Here is a 10755-nt window from a genome sequence, read left to right as displayed (position 1 = left end):
TGTATCAAGTACAAAACGAACAATGAATGTGGACAGTATAGGAGCAGGAATACATTTCATAATGATTGTTACAGTGTGTAAATTGTTCGGAAAATGATTTTCACTATAACGTCGAGATAAATAAGTTTATTATAATTTAGTCTCAGATTTGAGGTGAGACAATCTGAGTGATCTTGTTTTTGTTTTCGTATGTAAAAACGTTGGCAGAATACAAATGTCAATACTTTACAAATAAGTAGATTGCGATCACTAGACAAACTTGTTCTAACGTATTACGCTTCTTACTTAAACACTGTGCTCATTTCTTATCTCGTTCAACCAAATCTCAAGGAAAACATATACACATACAAGAACAAATTTTTAATGTCACTTTACATCTATTACACTTCAGTTTTGACGGTTATATAGTATAGTAATTCAAAAAAAAATCTAATTAATACAGCAATTCTTACAAATAGTTGCAATTGAATCATAAAATTTCAAATAAAACTAATACATATAACAATGCAATAATAGTTCAAGTTATCATTTTAATATAAAATATTCATATGAATTTATGAAATCATACCAAATGTTTAACTAAAACCAAAACTGAATTTGATTCGTTCTGATATTCAATTCTTCTATTTAATATATTAATACAAATCGATTGGTGACTCAAATTATGTTAGTTTTGGATTTGGCTTGTTTTGGCTTTTGAATGCTCATTTAATTTGCGCATCAACGGATTTTCAGTTATTTGGAGTGAGGCACCTAATGTTATCACCTTAGAATATCAGTTTCTTTCAATAATATGAAAAAATTGTTTAGTTCAAAAGAGCAAATGTTGCAATCGATAGATCATTTTTTTTTTAATTTGGAAGTAATCGATGTTTTGTTTTTTATATAAGACTATATATCTTTTTGTATGCTATGTTATAGTTCACATCGAGATGAATTCAACCGACTTGTAACATGAACTAGAGATGACCTTCAATACGAAAATTGACTGGTATTCAAGGACATTTGAAGATTATGTAGCTATAATTTGTTGAATATGTCTCAATATTGGCTATAGCTCTATTTAATTCTTTACAGATATACTGAGTCCTTTTTTTTGAGGCCCTCAAAAAATCAAATGCTTCAAAATCTCAAAATCCAAGATTTTGTGGAAATAAATATTTAAAATTACAGTGTATCTGTGAAAGATTAAATACGAACAATTTTTAAATCTCGAAAAATATAACCTTGAAACAATGATGTCCCAAATGTAATATTTTTCCTTTCAAACTAGACAATTTCTTTCTCGGACATTTTTTCATATTGTCAAAATAATATAACGGAGACATTTTTGTCTGATAACGTTAGGTGCTCGACTCTGTACAATTTGTGTACAATTCCTCCTCGATGTATCATGAAATAGAGCTTATAAATGCTATAGTGTATCAGTACAACGCATATGAATGTTTAGTTTGATTCTATACTATCTGATTTTTTCCTGGCGTTCAGGAAAATCGATCCACATCGTATATCGAACTTTATGGCATTTTCACCTGAGAATAATTGCAGGATAATTGTCGATGTACTAAATGTAAAATAAATCAAGTTTCGTTGAAGTACAATGCACGAATGTGTACAAGCAATTGTTGTCATTGTTGTACATGTAAAACATGATCTCTTTATACATAGATATTATACATAAAAAAGACATAGGCAAACAGTATATATATCACGAGTTAGTAGGCATACATGAATTCACATTTATGTATGCATTATACAAAGCTGAGCATTTCTCTTGTTGGGATCCTAGTGATGTCTAGCTTCTTAATCAAGTGGTATTCATTTATCTCTTTTTACTTCCCTGTTTGTTTTTAATCAATCTAAAACAAATAAAGAATGATGTGGATTCTTTATCGTATTTAAAAGACAAATTTCTTGAAAATAATTAAACTTTTGAGCTTATGTACAATTACTGTTCACTTATTCTTAACAAATTACAATGAGTTTTAGACGTATATAAGTGTAAAAACCTTGTTATTTTCAATGGAGAAAAAAAATTATAACTGCTACAAGTTTTCTGTAACAGAGGATTCAGTTTTAAATTAATCAGTACTCAATAAAAATTATGGTGAATAATTTTGTAAGAAAGTAAATACAATAAAAGAAGAAGTCTTTGATACTTGAATAAAAATGTTGATACTCGTTAAATCTATAGGATTGTGGATAAATTGTTATAAGTACAAAGCTCTTATGTGCGGAATGGATAACAAATGAATATTTTGATTTATTGCAATAAAATCAATAGCTCGCACCAATATTGAAATGAAAACATTTCGATTATTCTCAAAGCTGCTGACGTGTAACAAAAAAATAAATAAAAATTCCTAATACATTCACAACAAGAAGTATCCGAGTACATAAGAAAGGATATTATACTCAAGGTTTTTAATAAATCTATTTTGCATTCTTCAAATATCAAATAAATTTAGATGAAAAATATATTTAGGATATAATGATTTTAATGATAATCTAATGGTAGTTCTAGTTGCAAATGGATTAATACTTAATATTCTCTATGTTTCCTAATAACTTTTCACGTAGTATCAAACGTTGCAAATTACAAATACAGCATCGAAAAAGACATATCGAGTAACAATAAATTGTTCAACACACAACATTTGATAATTATCATGGGAACTAATATGTATATTTTTATTTCACTGCAAATGTGTCTTATTTCGATAAAAGCAATACGGTATTTATTAAGTTGAATACTATGAGTATGCACTTTAAAAGGGGGAAACTTAATTATACGTGTAATCATAATTTTTAACAAACAGGCGTACAAATTAAAAATGGCGAAAAATGTGTAAATATCATCCTTCAAACTCACGTGACTACCTGAGATATTTTGTATCTTTCAGTCATTAAAATTCTTTAAAATGAAAGTAAAAGACGTACACACGAAAGTACGCATGCTGACACTGAAAGCAATATCTAGAAAAATATCAAAATGTATGCTTAGTTTTACTCAATCTTTTGTCTCTCCTATTGAAACTAAAAACGCGGTAACTAATACTTTTATAGGCGTTCGATTCTAAATATTGCTTTTAATGTTCTCATTTTCTTGAAGAGAGAAAAAACGAGACACTGGAAGAAGCATATTCTTGTTACAATAACGAATCGTACAATGTTATCAGCACTTGTGGAATGCCTGCAGTCAAAGTGATTTCAAACACTAAATACGTATGTTAAAAAATTATATGCGCCTTTTTGTAGAACTATAATCACTTCTTAAGCAAAGATCAAAGAACATTTGCGAATTATTTACATTTCTAATATTACTCCACTGAAAATAATATGATACAAACAATGAAAAAAGAAATATAGCAAAACCGACTTTCTGAGAAGAATAAATGAATGAAATTATCGTTTGAGTAAGAAATATGATACACCCTTCAAATTGACTCCTAAAAATTTTAACTGTAATACTATGAGCTATTTTTAAATGAAATGATTCACCTCTTTGCAAAAACAACGTATATCTACTGGTTTCTTAAGCTTGAAAATAATTTTTAAGGTACGCAAGATGGGGCAGCTTATGTAAAAGCAAGTTTGTGCAGATAACAAATAAAGAGCACTCCTTAGGAACTAACGAGACTTAAGCGTTATACCGAGATCTGAACATATAATCAACTTATAAAGATTAAGCATGTTATATATATATATATATATATACAGTTATTTTAAGTACAGATAACTTTCCGATAATAAGGGGGTTTATACCCATAAAAACGTTGTACATAGCAAAACTGTGTCAAAACGGAAGCATGTAAAATCGAAATTAGAAACCCGAAAACAGGTTTACCAATTTTTTTATCAATTTTACATATATATAATTTTATATATATATATATATATATATATATATAAAATAAATAAATAAATAACCATGGTCACAGTCTTAAATCGGATAAGAGAGCAAACATTACAAATTTTTAATCGTTCATTTTCCTTATAAAATTCTGTTACTTGTAAGTTTCGATTTTGAAATTGCTTTCTTTCCCACGACTTCCCAGTTTCGGTCTATCGTATAAAAATTCGTGTTGACACATATTTGCCGACTGTACTTCTATGAATCTCACGAAGAGACATCATTATCAGAAAATTACCTGTATGTTTAATTTAGGAATACATTCGTAGTCATTCGGTAGAATTAAATAAGTCATTAATTATTTCGAAGCTATAAAAAATCTTAACTCTATTTCATCGCGTAACAAAACTTTTTACGATCAAAAAATAAAATAATAGACTTTATTTAAATTACGTAAGAATTCGGCTAATAAATACGGAGGAAAATAACTTTTGATTTAGTAAATATTATAAATCATGTTATTTCATGATTGTTTGTACTTCTGTGTGATGGGCGATTATCTTTTAAAAATTAAATATTTGAATTTATAGAAAAACGACAATATCCGTTATCTTTTATTCTCGATATGAAAATTTTGTCACGCGATGAAATTACTAATTAGTAATGGACATACATAGGCGGTGGAATTCTAATATAATAGTCGAAGTACATTAAAACTATAGAATTAATCCTATTGACCAAAGGCCGATATGTAATACAAATGTCACAAATTTGAAATTGTGCCTGTACATGCTATTCTAACATCTGTACATTGCAATAATACAATAGTAAACCAGCTAAATACGAATCGTAACTTAATTTATCGTAATTTTATTGGAATATATTTTTTGTTTATTTTTAACGTAAATTATACCATTCAATCGATCGATTTGCGTAGCAGTTGATTATGTACAATCTTTTTCTCCTATAAATCATAAATAATTAACGAAAATATCACTTATTCAAAAATAAAAAATTAAATAAAATTAAGGTGAACGTATTAAATGTATACGTCATTTTTATAGAATTTATTCCTTTTTATCGTACGTTTTAGTGGAAAATATGTAGAAAAGATGCGTTAATTGTAATCACTACGGTAATTGAACAGATAAATGACAGGCAATGCCACAGAGTGCTCCATATCGTATCTCTAACGAATTATTGCTGTTTGCACTTCTTCGAAATATTCGGAACGTTAAGCATTATTATCCTAAAAGTTGTGTAAAAACCGCTTAAGATCGAAAATCAACCAAGCCTGTTATACATCGTAGCTTAGCCGACGTACAGTGACCAGTTATGGTGAACTTTCAAAGTACATTAAATGAAAAGCGAAAAAAAAAAGGAGATTGCAACGTGATTACTCTTCGGTCGTTCTCGTTATTGAGCCTCAATGTATAAACGATATCAGGATCCCGTAAAATAGTGTCGCGTGGAACGTTACGCACGGTAAAGTGTATTGTCGTTAAAAAATATTTTCTCGGGTACATTTGGCAAGCATGCACATCTGGATCTGGAAGATCGAATCTTCGAAGGGACAATTAAATAAAGGGCGATGGTATATGAAAGTTAATGACACCTACGAGAGGACGGTTCGCACTCTCCTCCAACGTGCCTCCCATTGTGACTTATTTCTTCTAGCGCTCCATCCCAATCCGAATCCAGAACCAACTATGACTTTGTTAAAGTAAGCAAAGTTGTTGCTGTTGTTGTTATTCGTGTGGCCGATATTCGAATTAAGACTGGCAAAGTTGACTGCGTGTAAAATTCGAACAGCGGACGAGAGACGTAATTTGCTCGCCGGAGAACTAAACACCAACTTGCGGCTTTGTTTAGTGTTGTTGTCGGCGTTCCCGCTATTGTTGGCGCTATGACGATCGCTCAACTGTTTCGCTGTGTGGGAATACTCGGTGGAAAATGATTTCGCCATCGATCATTGTCGATACGTTTGAGATGATATGCCGTTACCAGGCGTCACGTAATCTCCAATCATCAAGCTGGGATTCACTGGGTAATGCGAAGTGTTGCCAAGGACCAGCGATTGCTGGAAAGTAACACCAAGCTGTAGCGCGAAAGACACGCAGGCAGGCGTACACTTTAGTATCCTTTCGCAGATTAAAATCGAATGTTTAGCGAGCTATTGTTTCGTGCAGATGTTCACGCACCGAAGACGGTTACGATTGCGTATATACGTTTGGTACATCGGTACAACTCAGGAAGTAGCTCGCTGAAAAATCTGAATCGTATTCGTTATACACTTACCGTAGCTGGAGATGTGAACATGTTTGGAGTGATTCCACCGCCTATTAATTGCGCTGCTTGCGTACTCGTCGCTGTACCACCAACTCGCCCCCGTCCTGTGCTCGAAATTGAACCGGGGTGAATGTTTGGTTGACCTCCTGTAGAACACACACACACACGCACCAGTAGCAGATAGGAAAATAATATCTTAGAGACTGAGATACATATATTTATATGGATAAAACACTTGTAAATAGGTAAGACAGATATCCAAATGTGGTAAATCGTATTTAAATTCACATATATTCCTAGAATAAAAAGTTATATATTAAAAGAACATGTAATAATATTATTTTTGAATGCAATTGTACTTGCACGTAATATTACCTAATTTTCTTCTTACCTATTGCAAGTAAATTACTGGCGTTTACTGCTGCAGTTGCATCCATAGAAACTTCTCCCAAACCGTTAACAGACATTCCATTGACCATATTTACTGCTTGCCTGGCACCCTGCGCGTCTAAGGTTGTCCAATAGGATTCGCTAGGCGAGGTATTATTTAAACCCGGAGGAGGTTGCGCCGCTGCACCTGTGTATCTGAAGTAAGGATTTTTCAAATCCAAGGTATTACTACTGCTTTCCATATTTGTTCCTTCTAGCTTCAATTCTATTGTCACGTCGTAAGATTGTCTAAAATGCACATGTTATAAAAAATTATATTTATAATATACATTGACAAATATTTTTAAATATCATGAACTATTATTGTTGTATAATCATGTGGTTTCACCTTTTGTTCGCGATAAGAATGACTTTTCCAGATAACAACTGGCCACTTTTACAGAATAAAGGATTTTCCAAAAGGCAACGAACTTGGTACCAATGTGTAAGAGGTTCCGTAGGAGCTGTACTCAACCAAACCTGTTGTGTCGACCCAATAAATGCAACATCGAACCAAAATGCAAGTCCATGACAGGTGCCGCTTTCCAATATATGAAAATCGACATCAATTTCTGGAGAATATATAAAATCAATAAGACATTATTTATAAAAAACGTCAATACACACTCAGTTTCAGAGAACCTGGCCGCCACTAGTGGTGAAGTGATCCCTTTCTAAATATCATTGATCATTCGGTAGTAGAATAATTTTATTAGGAGATCATTTCTTCACTATCGGCGACCGTGTATCTGTAGTAGTAAAATTAGATTTTTCCAGCCGAGTGTACAACAAATATACAAATTTTTACCTATTTTATGTAAGTCAGTCTCATTAGCGGTTTGAAAGTCGACTATATGTCTAACAGATTTAGCCATACAAATTCTTATATCAAAGGTATCGACGATTGGTTGCCTAAAGTACTCTTTAATTGCGTTATTTCTCATTGCTGAGAGATCCACGCCATGAAAACACGTTTGATACCAAAAATTAGCTTTAGTAAATTGCTCCATGTAAAGACTTTCGTCAGAAAAAGGTGCAATATGAAGATCGCCCCGCGAAGGAAACATTCTTCCACCTGTTTTACAATCGTCCAATCAGTATTACAACAATGAGAAAGTATGAACTAAACAAAAAAATAGTTTGTATGTATTTACCTGGAACTAACCACTTTTTCGCGTGAAGGTAAGTTTCAAGCATTCTTTCATTGTACAACATGTAACCCATTGGTTCACTCACTATGCAATCTACTAGTTCAGGTAACTCAATTTCTTCTATTTTACCAGCTATGACGATAATCTTATCCGATAAATTATTTGCAGCAACTAATAGTTCTGCATGATTCGCCATGTTACTTGCTTCTACTGCATATACTTTCTTTGCACCTGCTTGAACTGCAAAGAATGATAATATTCCAGAACCTGCACCTACATCTAATACGACTTTGTCTTTGAAGTCAGACAAATTTCCCAAAATTGCTCGCTGGTATGTACTGGTCCTAAAGTAATCTTGCATCATATTTTGTTGCTGAGAGAGGTAGCCATAAAACTGAAAATATTGCATTGCTGAAGATTCTTCGGTCCTTTCGTTAAATGCAGATATACCCTTGCCATTCTTAAGTTTCAATATTTGCGAATGAAAGTGTCGAAAATCTGTGTAAAGAATATATTGTTAGTAACAGTATAAAGTAACATTATCTTTTGAATGAAAAAATTTTAATTACAGTGTACATATCCCAGATGTACATTTACTATAATTCTTTTATAACACCCTAACGACAGGTAACATACCAATCTATACTACAGAAGCTATGCGCAAACAACAAGAAGCATAACATTCTGTATCCAATATATTTAGCGCACACACATGCTTTGAATGACATAAAGTTATGATGTTATAACAACTGCCACTTATGTTTACATTGAACAGAAACACAATAACAATATATCTGTTCAATAATTCAGCATGCCCATATGTTTTATCGGTAATTATTTGCTTTTAAAGACAAAATATAAGTTTCTGTGACAATCGTAAACTCTACTATGATATCCTTGCATTTTATCACTTTAGCTATTTCTTAAATGTTTATACATATTTATATATTTGTTACACAATTTCGTATACATCTAAAATCATGAGAACTTTACAAAAAACACAAATGCATCTATTGGACAAAATACAATTTAGATTAAGACAGCTTTTTTATATTTTCTTTCAACCATTTATTAAAAATATATTTTAAATTGAGTCATTCAACAATGTAAACAACATGAGATGTATATGCCCATATGCGCATAAGATTATTCAAATTTCCATCCTGGGTCAACCTACGGCGCGAAATTGACCCATCGTTAAGGTGTTAACATACACATAATAATTGATGCAATTTATACTTTTTAACAAACTTACCTATTTCATTGGCAAATGTTACAAGTAAGCTATCCATATCTAATGTAAATACATAACTTCGTGATGATACCCTAGAGCATTCGGTACTAGGAGTTACTGGAAATTCCAATAGTGTTGTTTTATCTCTATCAGTTGAGTCTCCTATTATGCACATGAAATCAAAAGAATAAAAATTCAGTATTGAGAAATATTTTTTTTAAATTTTAATCTAATTTAAATGCATTAAAAGTATTTTTTATAAATGTAGTATATTTATTCTAAGAGAAAAATATATTAAAAACAATCCTTTATATTTCACTCATCAAGGTCATTAATTATGCAATAAATGTTTGCTGATAAAGAATAAATAATACAACTTCCATTATAATTACAAATATTGATTTTAACATAGTAAACAAGTACAATGATTATAATATAGTAATCGTGCTTTACAGAAAATAATAGAGAAAAAGATACTAAACGCGCAATCTCGAACAGGAGGCAAAAAAAATTTTTTTTCTGTTCGTTGGAAAATGTAAAAATACGAAAACAACATTATAACTATGTAACAAAAAAATCATGCTACAAACGTGTAAATTAAATCATACTGAATTAAATCATAAAAAATAACTAAAGATAGACATTTCGTTTTGTTTCGCATGCTTTATATAAAAGTAGAAATAAAAAATCCGTTTCCAATAACATGACAGTCATAACATGCAACAATGAATACTCGTTAAATTTTAACAAAGAAAACCCGTAAACGCTCGTTCCAAGTGTGGTTATGTTGTCTATCCCGGAACGACGCTAACGCAATTCACAAAGGATGATTTATCGACAAATCAGTACCTGCGAAGAACTCAACGCTAAGACCTTGCGGATCATAGTTGATATTGAGCGTCACCGGCTTATCGTATTTAGGTGTTGACTGTCCATTGTTTGACAAAGTCGATACTGTCACCGCGCGAAACACCTTCGCCATTTTTATCATCTTTACACCGCGTGCGTATCGTACGCTGCAGTTCTGTGATCGGTTCTCTCGCGCTTCCTCTTTATCACAATGTCGTTTCCCGATCAATTGTCAGTCAAAAAAAAGAATACGGAATATAGTTTCTCCGGATGCAAATCACGCAAGGGATATCGAAGAAAACTTGATCTAATTGCAATTTTTCACGTTCTCACACCGTACCATCGACTAACCACCCCCCGGCGCGTATTACACACGCGCACTAGGGTCACTAGTGCACTGAATATATACCTAATTGAACTCCCTAGATTCGCAATGGTACAAGGACCATTCTTAAGCGTCTAATCCATTAACCGTTATGTTGCCGCATATTAAGATTTAATTGTATTTTCAAAATCGTTTATCTTTCGACGTTTTATTCTCTGTTTTCAATGCGACTGATGTTAAACATACATTTCTCTTATACTTGATATCAATTTGAATAATTTACTTATAAGTCCTTTTAATTTTTCACTCATACATTTACTATATATATTATATATGTACATGTTCCTGAAAGAAAATGCATAAAATTTAGTAACGACGGTAGTTATATTATCAACCTATAATTTATCTTTGATATTATGTGGAAGTTTTGTAATATTTTTACACTTTATATTTTTTAATATTTTTATGGGATAGTATATAGTTACATAATTTAAAAATTTTTATTAAATATTTTATGGCAAGTAAAGTGTAAAATACTTGATAATAGAACAACCAATCGAATATAGTTTCTGAGCGTGAAAATACATTTGCGACATCATTGGTTGCAGTGCTGTGTCGTTCCAAA

At 31.7% G+C, this 10755-nt stretch overlaps 1 protein-coding gene across 2 annotated transcripts; it reads right to left on the bottom strand.

Annotated features, from left to right (window-relative positions):
* Positions 1-105: 105 nt before the first annotated feature.
* Positions 106-10151, bottom strand: Art4 (arginine methyltransferase 4). 2 transcript variants are annotated; one of them, XM_076312534.1, is made up of 8 exons: positions 9806-10151; positions 8978-9118; positions 7726-8220; positions 7380-7646; positions 6921-7143; positions 6534-6820; positions 6152-6288; positions 106-1859 (listed from the first exon to the last, which is right to left on the bottom strand). In XM_076312534.1, exons 1-8 carry the CDS (start codon positions 9945-9947, stop codon positions 1851-1853), a joined length of 1701 nt encoding a protein of 566 aa, XP_076168649.1. In that variant the 5' UTR covers positions 9948-10151; the 3' UTR covers positions 106-1850. The 2 variants fall into 2 exon arrangements, with proteins under 2 accessions (XP_076168649.1, XP_076168648.1); XM_076312533.1 differs by lacking the exon at positions 106-1859 and adding an exon at positions 5794-5933.
* Positions 10152-10755: the final 604 nt, after the last annotated feature.

The sequence above is a fragment of the Ptiloglossa arizonensis genome, chromosome 5, assembly GCF_051014685.1.
Source record: "Ptiloglossa arizonensis isolate GNS036 chromosome 5, iyPtiAriz1_principal, whole genome shotgun sequence".
NCBI lineage: Eukaryota > Metazoa > Arthropoda > Insecta > Hymenoptera > Colletidae > Ptiloglossa > Ptiloglossa arizonensis.
The sequence above is the reverse complement of the archived record's forward strand: the minus strand, read 5'-3'. Positions and strand labels throughout refer to the sequence as shown.